The sequence below is a fragment of the Portunus trituberculatus genome, chromosome 37 (genome assembly GCF_017591435.1).
Source record: "Portunus trituberculatus isolate SZX2019 chromosome 37, ASM1759143v1, whole genome shotgun sequence".
NCBI lineage: Eukaryota > Metazoa > Arthropoda > Malacostraca > Decapoda > Portunidae > Portunus > Portunus trituberculatus.
The window spans coordinates 14665439-14679782 of record NC_059291.1 but is presented as its reverse complement, the minus strand read 5'-3'; the positions used below and the strand labels follow the sequence as shown (position 1 = coordinate 14679782).

Below are 14344 nucleotides of genomic sequence, written 5' to 3'. Positions count from 1 at the left end.
AAAAGCTTTTGATTCTACCCTATCTAATAAAGCTGTATGACTGGAACCCCACCAAACATGCGAAGAGTACTGCATACAAGGACGGATAAGGCCCTTGTACAGAGTTATCAGTTGGACGCGAGAGAAAACTGGCGGAAACGCCGCAGAACGCCTAATTTCATAGAAGCTGTTTTATCAAGAGATAAGATATAAAGTTTTCAGTTAAAATTATGAGTAAAGAACAAACCGAAGAAGAGGGGTACAATTGAGTATCATTGAAGAAGAGGGGATAGTTGTCTGGAAGATTCTGTCGAATTGATAGATGGAAATATTGAATTTTTGAGACATTGAAAACTACTAAGTTTTCTCTGCCCTAATCAGAAATCTTTGAAAGATCAGAAGTCAGGCGTTCTGCGGTGCCCCTGCGTGATCTGTTGACTTCCTGACGGGTTGGTCGTCTCTGAAAGGTCGTGGAAAGATGTATGGTAGTATCATCAGCGTAGGAATGGATAAGGCAAGAAGCCTGGTTAAGAAGGTCATTAATGAATAATAGAAAGAGAGTGGGTGACAAGACAGAACCCTGAGGAACATTACTGTTAATAGATTTGGAAGAAGAACAGTGGCCGTCTACCACGGCTACAATAGAACGGTCGGAAAGGAAACTTGAGATAAAATTGCAGAGAGAAGGATAGAAGCCGTAGGAGGGCAGTTTTGAAATCAAAGCTTTGTGCCAGACTCTATCAAAAGCTTTTGATGTGTCTAACGCGACAGCAAAAGTTTCACCGAAACCTCTAAAAGAGGATGACCAAGACTCAGTAAGGAATGCCAGAAAGTCACCAGTAGAGCGACTTTGACGGAAGCCATACTGGCGGTCATATAGAAGATTGTGAAGTGTCAGATGTTTAAGAATCTTCCTATTCAGGATAGATTCAAAAACTTTAGACAAGCAAGAGATTAAAGCTATAGGATGGTTGTTTGAGGGATTAGAACGGTCACCCTTTTTAGGAGCAGGCTAAATGTAGGCAGACTTCCAGCAGGAAGGAAAGGTAGAAGTCACAGTTTTTGAGAACAATATGAGGGATTCCATCAGGACCATAAACCTTCTGAGGGTGTAGTGAACACCACTACACTACTACTACTACAATCATTACCACATATGCACGCAAGACTGACTCCAGTGTGCAGTGAACACCACTACACTAATGCTACTTCTACTATCCAGTCACCACTTGAGTTCAGTCAGCGGCATGAGGGCGGCCGCCATCATGACGCGTCGTCGCCAAAGCCGCCCTCCGCCGCCGCCAGAAGCTCCGGGTCCACGCCCCCACCAGCGGCAAGCACGGTCCCGCAGCCCACCACCGCCGCTCCATCCAGGCCTGGCGCAGCCTCTCGCCCTCGTCTTGTGCCCCCTGCACGTTCCCGCCCACCGCGCGTGGCCACGGCACCCCGGAAAAGAACGCCGCGGGCGGCGAAGACGGCCGCTGCCTCAAGAGGAAGAACATCAGCCCGATGCGCGCCCCGGCTAGGCTCACCGCCATGGCCCCCGGCCTCACAGGCCCCCAGGCAGCCCCAACGCTTACCCCACTCCCCGGCGAACAATAACAAGGCCCTGGAGGCCCCGCTCCGCCGCGTCTCCAAGACACCCTCCCAAAAGGCCCCAGAGGCTAAGCCTGCTTCCAACGCGGCGCCATTCTTACTTTCTTTGGGGGAAGAGGGATACTATAATGAACACAACTACACTACTACTACAATCATTACCAGACATGCACGCCTGACTGACTCCAGTGTGTAGTGAACACCACTACACTACTGCTACTTCTACTATCCAGTCACCACTTGAGCTCAGTCAGCACCGAGACTCCGGGACACACACACTCGCCTACACGACCGCTCGTCCCGTCACCACTACACTACTGCTAAGACTACTATCCAGTCACCACGTGAGTGGAGACAGCACCTAGACTCCGGCACACACACACTCGCCTACACGACCGCTCGTCCCGTCACCTCCACCTATTGTATATCTTTAATAAATAGCAGTGTACGAACATCTCTAATTTACTTTTCCATCTGTGTCCTGGCTAAATAGTGAACACTACAAGGGTTTAAGCCAGCAAGGGCATGGAAAACATCACTACAAAGAACTTTAATCATAGGCATGAAATAGTCAGAGGTAGAAGGAGAGGTAGGAACAAGCCTAGAATCATCCATTGTGGAGTTGTTAGTAAAGGTTTCAGAGAAGAGTTCAGCTTTAGGGATAATGAGATGGCAGTGGTGCCATCAAGGTGAAATAACGGAGGGAAAGATGAAGAATAAAGTTATTGGAGATGTTTTTGGCCAGATGCCAGAAGTCACGAGGGAGTTGGAATTTCTGACATTTTCTATGAAAGAGTGTTTGGCAAGTTGAAGAACGGACTTAGCATGATTCCGGGCAGAAATATAAAGTGTGTTAGATTCAGGAGATGGAAGGCTCAAGTACCTTTTTTTATAGGAACCTCTCTATCATGTATAGCATGAGAACAGGCTTTCGAAAGTTTAGGTTGAGAAAAAGAATGAGGAATGTACGCCTCTATGGCAGAGACTATCACCTCTGTTATGCGTTCAGCACAAAGAGATGGGTCCTGACCGGGAAACAGTAAGCATTCCAAGGAAAATCAGCATAATACCTCCTCAGGTCCCCCAAACTGGCAAAGACAAAACGCCAGAGACACTTCCGTTTTGGGAGATCCTGAGGAAGAATTGGAGAAATAGGACAAAATACAGATATGAGTCTGTGATCGGAGAAGCCCAACGGAGAAGATAATGTAACAGTATAAGCAGAAGGAATAGAGGTAAGAAAAACATCAAGAATGTTGGCCGTGTCTACAAGACGATCAGGAATACGAGTAGGGTGTTGCACCAGTTGCTCTAGGTCATGGAGGATGGCAAAGTTGAAGGCTAGCTCATCAGGATGGTCAGTGAACGGAGAGGAAAGCCAAAGCTGGTGGTGAACATTGAAATCTCCAAGAATGGAGATCTCTGTGATAGGGTAGAAGGACAGAATGTGCTCCACTTTGGAAGTTAAATACTCAAAGAATTTACTATAGTCAGATAAGTTAGGGGAGAGATAGACAAGATAATGGAAAACTCAGAAGATTCGAGAGCGTGGGCATGAGAGCAAGTTAGGTCGTTGCGCACATAGACGCAACATCCAGCTTTGGTGCGAAAATGAGGATAAAGAAAGTAGGAGAGAACAGAGAAGGGGATACTGTCAGTTACCTCAGACAGCTGTGTTTCGGTGAGGAAAAAAAGATAAGGTTTAATAGAAGAAAGGTGTTGTTCTACAGATTGAAAATTAGATCTAAGACCACGAATGTTCCAGAAGTTAATGAAGAAAAAGTCGAGGGAGGTGTCAAGACATTTTAGGTCGCCACAGAGAGAGCAGTCGTACCTGGGGACATTTCTGGTCCCCTCCCCAGAAGGGTACCCCGAGGTTGAATATGGAGTCGCCATTTTGAAATTTGAGTTCTAAGTGAAGGGTGTGTGTGGTAAGTGCATGTAGTTTTGTGTGAAGAAGGAGAGTTGTCTTTAGAGGGCAGGGTGTGACTTCCCCCTAGAGTTGTAAGACACAAAGGTAATCGTTCAGCAAGATCACAACTAGTATTAATGGAATGTTCATAGCACCCAGTGAACTTGTGCTATTTAGACCTCACTGGGAGTAAATTATCGTTTCGGTAGGTTTTTACTACCTCCTCCTTACTACTGTCACCACTAATAATAAAAACATCACCAAACACAACAAAACATAAACACCAAAACATGCAAACACTCAAACACCGACACAACCCAACCCCCTCCCTTTCCCGCTTTCCCACACACACACACACACACACACACACACACACACACACACACACACACACACACACACACACACACACACACACACACACACACACACACACACACACACACACACACACACACACACACACACACCTTTCCTACTTGAGATATATTTAAAGACCCAAAGTAATGGAATGGACAGAAGGCGGATGCGACGAAACCTTCAGACTGGTGGAGTTAAAGCAGATAGCTCCTCATGACCCTTTAAAACGACCACCGCAGCAACACTACTGACCTGCCGAGACCTCACCGCAGCTGACCACACCTGTCTTTATGGACAGCACCCATTGTAGCATCTATAGGTTCTCTTCCTCGCCTGCTCTCATTCTTTACTTCCTATTATTTTTCTTCTCTCTCTCTCTCTCTCTCTCTCTCTCTCTCTCTCTCTCTCTCTCTCTCTCTCTCTCTCTCTCTCTCTCTCTCTCTCTCTCTCTCTACATCTTTTCGGCAATGTAAAACACTAAACCAAGGTAGCATATACTCAAAAATATAGGTAAATGAATGAAATAAAAAAAATGAATAAGTAAGCTAACCAAAAAATATTCTCCCACCCAAATAAATGTTTTAAAAAGTATGATTGTTATATCTTTAAGCTTTTGAAGATATTCCAATAGATTTTTGTACTATTTTTTTCCACATTACATTTTATTCCAATCTTTCTTTCTGTCACTGTTTCCTATACAGATGATTCAATTTGTCTGTTACTCTTCCCCATGGAATTTGATGTTCATTGCGATGTTTTATGATACTAAACTTATTTTTCTGTTATCATTATCCCTTTATTTAAGTTCGTTCATATTACTATTTGGCACTCACTTTTTTTTTTTTTTTTTTTGTATAATAAACTTCTTTTCAAGGCCAACTATTTCCTGTTCATCTTAATCTGTTATTCTATTGCTATACATTTCGTTCTATTTTCCCATTAGTATTTCCTGTCCACTCCAATCTATGCTTTCCATAAATAATTTCTGTTCATTTCAATCTATTTACGCACAGCTAAAATATTCATCTCCATGCATTTCTTTATTATACCGACACTTTCAAATACATTCAACTTCACCTCACTAATTTTCTTGTATTCTATCCTGCAATCTACCTGGTACTTATCTTGTATTCTATCTTTTAAACTATCCTGTGTTCAACGCCATTTGATCTCGGGGCTCCTCACTTCCAATCAATCAGTCACCCAGGCCGCGCTCCCCACCACGCCCTGAATAATTGTGCGGGGGAAGAAGAAGGAAAACGGCAGGGTTAAATGGACAGCTTCACCGCTCACTGCTTCCCCTCACAGACTGCTAACTAGACGGGCGCAGAAGTTGAGTGATAGATAGATGGATAGATGAATTAATGGTTTGATAGATGGATGGATAGAACGGAGGGGTGTATAGTGATGTAGATATAGTCGGACAAATTGGGAAAAAATACAGACGAATAGACAGACAAACAGACAAACACATAGATAGATGGATATTTATGTATGTATATAAGTATGTATGTATGTATGGTAAAAAAGATAGATAGATACGTAGACATATAAATAGAAAGATAGGTAGAAAGAAAACTAGATAAATTCTCTCTCTCTCTCTCTCTCTCTCTCTCTCTCTCTCTCTCTCTCTCTCTCTCTCTCTCTCTATGACTTAAATCTGAATGGTAGATAATCCAGTGTTACTTTTATTGTCTTTCTTTGTACGGTATGTTTTAGTTTTCTTTTCCTCTGTCATTTTTCTCTTGTGTTTTTCTTTACCTTATCGAGCAGCGTGTCTTCTTTCTCCTTTGCCTGCAGGTAGCGGCGCGATTGTGGTGAAGCGAACGTACGCAGGTGACTCCCAGCCCCGCCTTCAGAATCACAGCAAAGGTATTGATTTCAGAACGTAAGAGAAATAAGGAAAACTACAAAAAGCGTCAGGTACACAAGTGGCAATACTAAATAGACCTACGCATTTCCATCTCTCCAGTTAACCTTTTTATAAATATGTCTGGTCTTTTGAAACTCCTTAATGGGCGAATAGACAAAATACATGTTACATTTATGTGTTTCCTCTCTGTCTAACTTTTCTTGGGTTTTAACATTACCTGTCACTCCCACAGTCCATCACTGCCTTATTGTGGGACGTAAAGCTGAAGTCACTGGTAAGTTGGGCGGTGTTCTTTTGGGATTAAAAATGAGGAAGAGAGGGAAATGTCTAATGGTGGAAAGGCTCAGAGTAAAATATTTAGAGGGAGATCTAGAGAAAAATTGTCCACGAGAAAATATCATGAGGATAAATCTCATGAAAGGGATAATGACCGAAGGAAAATAAAAAAATGTCCTAGGGAAAATATCCATGAAAACCCATTATAAATGTCTACAAGAGAATAATTTCGAAGAGAGAAAATATATGCGCAGTGAAAGAAAGGTCCACGGGAGAGAAATGAAAAAATGTCGTGATGGGAAAATGTTCAAGGTTGAAACAGTTGTGTAAATATACGCCCTTCACGCCAGCGCCTACAGTCCCTTCCCGACACGCATGAGGAACACAGCATCGGTTTCCTCGCCTCCATACATTTGCGTCGCTTTAATGTCCAAATATAAAGAGTTACACCTGACCTTTCTCACACCGGATTCCTGTACTCTTTCCTGCCTCCCCTTCAACCCTCACCCCGGCCACTCTTGCTTCCCTACACCCTTACATCCCGTCCCAGGCTTCTCCATCCCTCACTCTGGCAACCCTCGCTTTCCCACGGCTCTACACACTTCCCCGTCCCCACACAGCCAAACACAAAAACATGCACTCAAAGACACGTTCACATTTACATTTAAAGTTCACAGTCATTGCTCCGTCCACTTTAAAAATTAATGATAATCTTATTAGCAACACAAGCAACTGAAGAAAGAAATTCGCAAGATAGTGCACGGGAATATTAAAGTAAGACTAGTGAAGGTTTTAATACACTTTACAATAGTGTTTTGGACTCTCTTTTTGAACTGTTTCTTTTGGGATTAGCAACTTAATTGAGTCTTTTATATCGATTTTGTTGTCCTTCACCAGACCTGTGATTATATAGAGGAGTAGGTTCATTCTTACATAACAAGAAGCAGCATAATACATTACTCCTCACTAAAAAAGACCAAATAGATTAATTAAAGCATTTACAAAAACAAATACACGCCATCGTCTTTCTAGCACTCATACACTTAGTTAATGAGTTATTTTACACAATTATAGAAAAGCAAAGTAAATACACAAGACATTATGTAAAGTTCGTTCCTTTCAAACCCTCTATAACTGTTTTCATCCCTAACCAACCTTCAGAGCACTGTAAGAAAGTTGTTTGAATGGACACACAAAGATAAGCAAATAGGAGGTCAGCTGTGTCATTTCTAAGCGACGAGATTACTTAAAGCACTGCAGTATATAAATTAATGTTTTAAAAGTTGTATGATATTATGGAGAGAAGTGCTTTGCAAGGAGCGGGCAAAGTTGCTGTACCCTTTTTTGGCTATATTTCAAACTTCCACCTTATATCCAACACAAAAAGGTAAGTATATTATCTCTCTCTCTCTCTCTCTCTCTCTCTCTCTCTCTCTCTCTCTCTCTCTCTCTCTCTCTCTCTCTCTCTCTCTCTCTCTCTCTCTCTCTCTCTCTCTCTCTCTCTCTCTCTCTCTCTCTCTCTCTCTCTCTCTCTCTCTCTCTCTCTCTCTCTCTCTCTCTCCACATCACAGCAGGATACGTACCACACATTCCGAGCGAGGGAAGAAAGAGTCAAGCTTCCAGACTCCCTAGCGCGGTCAAGGTCACACCAGCAGCCCCCGAGAGACTGAGGAACTTCCAGTAACACCCAAACTCCCTGCCGGTTCGACGCGCCTGGAGGGGAAGAGAAAAGTCACTAAACAATGGAAATAGACGAGTCAATGTTTGAGTGTCGAGAGTGATTCCGTAAGTTTGTGAGACTGAGAGACTGGGAGAAAGACTTAAGGCGAGGAATCTTAGTGTGTGTGGAAGGGAGGAGGTTATGGAGTATTGTAACCTTAGTGTGGTGGTGTGGTGGTGGTTTTAACTCCACGTCCAAACAAGTTACTCTTCATAAACTCGTTGTATATCTCTCCCTCCATATCAGCCACCATTACCTCCTCTTCCTCTTCTTCCTCTTCCTGCTCCTCCACGCTGCAAATTAGTGGACACACGAGACAATGCCCCTTTGTGGGAACGCGATCAATACGTAAAAAAGGAGGGGACTGATGGGAGTGGTGGTAGTGGTGTTAGTTGTAGTGGTGGTGGTAGTGGAAGTAATGATGGTGTGAGTGTAAAGGAGGTAAAAATGTCAGTAGAAGCGATAAAAGGTGACTATTTTTTCTCTTTTCATAGATCGTGATTTTGTCATAATCATATCCTCACGTGCTCACTCATTCAATCACTCGCTGGCTTATTCACACACACAGGAGTACTTTTGTTTGTGAAATTCCCGCAATGAACACAACATAACAAATAGCCTTTTTCTGCATTTTTTTTTTCTCGTTCTAAATGTTATAGCCTTAAAGATGAGAGACACATTAGTAGATTACAAACGAACTCAACTTCCTTTGAGCGTTAAAATGGTGAACTAAATGTAAAAAACAAAAGAGAGAGAGCAAGAATTATGAAGCGAATATATATGGTAAAAATACAAAAAATGACGTGATTCTTCTAATACAAAATTTGAGTTTCATATTTACAAGAGACTTAAACACAACATTTTAGATCACATAGAGTTATGGAAAATAAAATTAGCTGTTCTTTTTTTTATTTGAGTTTTCCCTTTGTCTTCCTCCCTAACGTGTAAGAATGGAAAAGTTGTTATTTTGCATATGAGAGATTTCGTTAATGAAGAAAACAGAAACAAAAAGAAAAAGACTCTGGGAAATGTACAATATCTCGACGACTCAAAGCGAAGAAATCATTAAAACAATCAAACAAATGAAGAAAAAAGAGGAAAACACTAACAGTACGTCTTCAGAACTTTCGTCCTTCATATGAGCGTTAAAAATAAGAAATATAAGAAAAGTATTCACACACGTATGGAGGATCAAAGGCAGGGGCGATCATAACAGCACGAGTAGGAGGCAGCGGTGGTGGCTGACTGAACGCATGGATGGGCAGTCCCGTGCAGTGCAGCATAGACACAAACAAGACCGATTCCTTCGTAGCGTGATGTCAACAAGAAGTACCAATTGGAATGTTTCTTGTACTCCCTCAAAACTCAGATGGCAAAGAAAAAGAGCCAAAAAGAAAGTGCTTCTAAGACAAGCTATATATATTGTATTTTCAACTAAACTGACAGTCTTAAATATTATATGGTACAGGTATTTATGTATTTACTTATCTCTTCATTCATTCATCAGTTTCTTTCCTCTTTTATTCATTTATTTATTTCATCTACTTAATTTACTACATTTGCATTCATTTGTGTAGGAAGGAATCCGTCCATTAATAACAAAGCTGGAGAAATAAAAAAGGCTTTGAAGCTGCCAACCCGTTGAGAAAACAGTCTGAGAGTCCAAACATAGTTAAAACTCTTGACATCTACTTTAACACTATGAGCATACTTTGCTGTTACTTTTCTCTTGTTTGAATAGATGAACACAACATTGGTCCTATAATGCACATGGCTAAAGGAGACACAAAATACTGAAAATTAATAATCGGGATAAGACAAAATATAACATGTTCAAAGTTCAAAACTGTGAAGAGAAAGGAAGATACAGGTTCTCATGTAAATAGACACACGATTAAAATAGCTAACATTAAACTTTGCTAGAAAGAACATCACAGACCAAATAAACACACACACACACACACACACACACACACACACACACACACACACACACACACACACACACACACACTGTATTCACTGTGTGTGTCTGTGCCTGGGCCGCAACAACTCATCAGCCTCTCTCTTAGGATTCACAGCCGCATCCTCATTTCCGAGCGAGCTGCTTCTGCCCGTGATAACAGACACGTGGGACAGTATTTCCATCAGAGAGAGAGAGAGAGAGAGAGAGAGAGAGAGAGAGAGAGAGAGAGAGAGAGCAGAATACACTAACAAATACTGAAATAATGTGCCTAGTAGGATAGCTTTTTGACTGGCTGGCTGGTAGGCTTATAAGCCGGTCGGTTGGTTGGATGGATGATTGGCTGGCTGATTGTTAGGTTCCTTGGCTGGATGGTTGTCGAGTAGGCTGGCTTGTGGCTATCACGCTGGCTAGCTGACTGTAAGGTTGGTTGGTTTGTTGGTTGGCTGGCTGGCTGGCTGGCTGGCTAGGTATCTCGCTACGTGTCTGAGTGGGTGTTGGTGAGACTCGAGACAAACTACAGTGTCAGGTGTACAGGAGTATGGGTTCTTCTCCTCCCCCACCACTCTCCACCTCCCTAGATCAGCTTTTTTCCTCACCAAAGACTGTTTTTTTGGAGAGCCATGGAGACAGAGAGAGAAAGAGAGAGAGAGAGAGAGAGAGAGAGAGAGAGAGAGAGAGAGAGAGAGAGAGAGAGAGAGAGAGAGAGAGAGTAAATCACATCACTTTCTTAGGAATTTTTCTGAACCAACAAAGATGAAGATGAGAGAGAGAGAGAGAGAGAGAGAGAGAGAGAGAGAGAGAGAGAGAGAGAGAGAGAGAGAGAGAGAGAATTAGAGAGAGAGAGAGTGTGTGTAATTCACCTTGGTCGTCTGCTGGTCACCCAGCCAGTCTTCCCCATTACGGAGCGAGTTCAGAGCTCATAGACCGATCTTCGGATAGGACTTAGACCACATCAACACACAACACACATCGGGAAAGCGAGGCCACAACTCCTCGAGTTACATCTCGTACCTATTTACTGCTAGGTGAACAGGGGCCACACATTAAGAGGCTTGCCCATTTGCCTCGCCGCTTACCGGGACTCGAACTCGGCCCTCTCGATTGTGAGTCGAGCGTGCTAACCACTACACTACGCGGTGTGTGTGTGTGTGTGTGTGTGTGTGTGTGTGTGTGTGTGTGTGTGTGTGTGTGTGTGTGTGTGTGTGTGTGTGTGTGTGCGGTGGCTCTTTAATTGGCTGGCAGGCTGGTTGGTTGGCTGGCTGGGGAAAAGATGGACAAGTGGGTTGAGGGACCTGGGGGAGGAAAGGTAGCAGTTCACGGGGTACAAACAGGGACTCAGTTATGAATACCGGACACAAACACGCACGGCATTCCTTTCCCAGACGAGAGTCAATCAAGTGCATCATTTATTGACTCTGTAGCTCAGCATATACAATTTCAAGTAGTTTTCAAGGGGTAGACACAGAAAATTTTTGTTTTCTTCTTTTGATCTACTTTGGTTAACGTCCAAGGAATATTTTTCAGCTGATGCGTGGTAGTACTCCAGCGTTGATGAGGAGGAGGAGGAGGAGGAGGAAGAAGAACAAGAACAAGAACAAGAACAAAACCAAGAACAAAAAGAACAAGAACAAGAACAACATGAACAAGAACAAAAAGAACAAGAACAAGAACAAGAACAAGAAGAGAAAGAGGAAGAAGAAGAAGAAGAAGAAGAAAAAATAAAGAGGAGAAGGAAGAGGAGGAGGAGAAGTAGGAAGAGGTAAAGGACGAGGAGGAAGAGGAGAAGGACGAGGAGGAAGAGGAGAAGGACGAGGAGGAAGGTGATGGAAACAAAAGCCAGGAGGAATAGGAAAGAGACATGAAAGAAAATTGAGGGAGAGGAGCAAGAGAAGGACGAAAACAAGGAGAACAAGGACGAGGAAGACGAAAAGGAAGAGAATTTAAAGGGGTCAACAAACATCAACACACCAACACGTCTTAGTCAAACTCATTGCACTAAACTAATCCTCCATCATGAAGCAAAAGACACTACACTGTCACATCCCAATTTTACCGAGAGTGACTGGAAAGAAGACGCCCATAGACCAAAAAGAGGGTATAAATATGCTGAGAGAGACGTGTAAACGAGAGGAAGAAAGAGGTGATGAAGCTCAAGGGGGAAAAAAAAACAAGGTTATTGAAGGGAACAGGAAAAAAATAAGTAATAAAAATAGTGAATCTTTCTTCTGACTCAACAGCTGATTACCTGCAGAAGCGAGGAACAAACCGAGGTAAGAGGGAAGAGTGACGGTGCCCGGGGGAATGAAAGGAGGCGCATTAGAGAAAGGACAAGGGAAGGTGGAGCATGGGAGAATATGAGGTTGTGGTGTCTGTGAAGAGGATAGAAGAAAAGAAGGAATGGAGAAAGGAGGAGGAGGAGGAGGAGGAGGAGGAGGAGGAGGAGGAGGAGGAGGAGGAGGAGGAGGAGGAGGAGGAGGAGGAGAAGGAATACAAAGGAATACAAAGGAAGGAGAAGGAGGAGGAGGAGGAGGAGGAGCAAGGACGAGCGATAAAAGGCGAGTGGGAATTTAATGAATGGAAGAGAATCGAAAATAGATGGAAACAAAGACTTTTATAATAGGTGTGTGTGTGTGTGTGTGTGTGTGTGTGTGTGTGTGTGTGTGTGTGTGTGTGTGTGTGTGTGTGTGTGTGTGTGTGTGTGTATATGTGTGTGTGTTTCGTGAAGAAGAATCCTTCATGTGGCTGCAGGGAGGCTGGTAGGGATGAGGAGAGCTTGAGAAGAGAAAACTGATAATAAATTTTAAGAGAAACGAGAGCCGCAAGTAAGTGTAAAATTTTCATTAGCGTCACCTTTCACTGCACAGCGTGTGCATGACGTGAGGGTGTGACGCGGGGCAGCAGGGCAGGAGCAGCACGCCCATGTACTCCATGCGATGGCGGGTGTGGAGTCAAGGAGCATAAACATTTATGAGAGGCAGGATCTTGTGTTGTCAAGTGCAAAACTTACAGTAACGGAAGTGTGATATTTCATCTGAATGCGAGTGTGCGTTCGTGCATGAGTGCGTGGATGCGCGTGTGCAGCAGGAACTGGGAGGCCAGAAGGCGCGCGGGCGGCCAGCAGACGACCAGGCCAGCCGCTCCACATATTTACCAAAGTGAGTGTGGCCCCACCCGGCCAGGCGGGGTTCAGGCGTCACCCTGGGCCAGGCAGTACCCACCTCTCGTGCCTCTTCGCACGTTCGCCGAGAGGAAGCTGCCGCCACAGAGCTCAAATGTGATGACGTCACCTTCCCAGTACAAACAAACAGTGTGTCTTTTAAAAACCCAGTGACTGTGCAGCTCGAGGGCAGGTTTGTGTGGAGCCGCGGCTTTGAATAGAGCAGCGCCAGACACCTGTGGCGCTGAACCAGACTGAAGCGGTGCAAAATAGGATGAAAGGAGAGGGCTTTAATGCTAAATTAGAAGTCTTCAGCATCTGAGGCAGTGACGGCCGCGGGCTGGGCCGCGTATGGATCGAAGGAGGAGGCTATGTGTGTGGCGGGCAGCCTGGCAACACTGGTTTTGAAAGAGCTGTTCTCGCAGGATATACACACTCCCAAACTCCGCCCAGCGCCCACCATGGCAGCCAACACACGTAAGTGCCTGTGCAGGTGGTGATGACAGCCTGGTGACACTGTGCATCCACGGGCCGCCATCGTGAATTAAAGGTGAACGGTAGCTCTTGCTCCTTGTCGGGCAGCGCCGCTGTTTACTCTCCATTGTCCTCTCGTGTGGCTCCCCACGCCCGCTCTCTGCACCTGTTGTGTCGGCCAAGACCGCCACGTGCTCCGGGGACACCACGCCGCGGTAACAATAAGGCAAAAGTTTATTCAGCGCCGGGGCCGAGGCAGCCAAGGGGCACGTGGCCTCGCCTTGAGCTCGCCAACAGCTTCATTCAGGGAGAGGCGCCGCCCTCTGGCTGGGGAGCAACACCCAAAGATACAGATTTAAGTACACACCTGGGGATACTGTGTCGTTGATCCTCCGTGTGTCACGTGAGTAAGGTTTTCTTTCCTCTCAAGATTGGTAGCAATATTCGAAGTGTATCACATTCTTACCTCTCAGTGTACTGGTTGTCTTTCTTGGAGCACGTGAGAACAAACAAAAGTAATCAAACGTCTAAGTTGTGTACTGGGAAGAGTGACGGAAGTATGTGTGTGTGTGTGTGTGTGTGTGTGTGTGTGTGTGTGTGTGTGTGTGTGTGTGTGTGTGTGTGTGGGCGAATGTGTGTCTGAGCGCATCTGTTTATAGCGAAAATATATGCACACACACACACACACACACACACACACACACACACACACACACACACACACACACACACACACACACACACACACACACACACACACACATATATATATATATATATATATATATATATATATATATATATATATATATATATATATATATATATATATATATATATATATATATATATATATATATATATATATATATATATATATATATATATATATATATATATATATATATATATATATATATATATATATATATATATATATATATATATATATATATATATATATATATATATATATATATATATATATATATATATATATATATATATATATATATATATATATATATATA

At 43.5% G+C, this 14344-nt stretch overlaps 2 protein-coding genes across 8 annotated transcripts in view; both read left to right on the top strand.

Annotated features, from left to right (window-relative positions):
• Positions 1-1135: 1135 nt before the first annotated feature.
• On the top strand, positions 1136-1771 carry LOC123514125 (mucin-7-like). Its single transcript, XM_045271774.1, has one exon. The coding sequence runs from the start codon at positions 1136-1138 to the stop codon at positions 1769-1771; it is 636 nt and encodes a 211-aa protein (XP_045127709.1).
• An 11011-nt stretch (positions 1772-12782) lies between these two features.
• Positions 12783-14344, top strand: part of LOC123514262 — a 25751-nt gene continuing 24189 nt past the window's right edge. For all 7 annotated transcript variants that reach the window (XM_045272023.1, XM_045272022.1, XM_045272020.1 and 4 more), the window contains exon 1: positions 12783-13316. In XM_045272023.1, the coding sequence (XP_045127958.1) occupies positions 13211-13316 (106 nt within the window). In that variant the 5' untranslated portion in view covers positions 12783-13210. The remainder of the gene's footprint in view (positions 13317-14344) is intronic.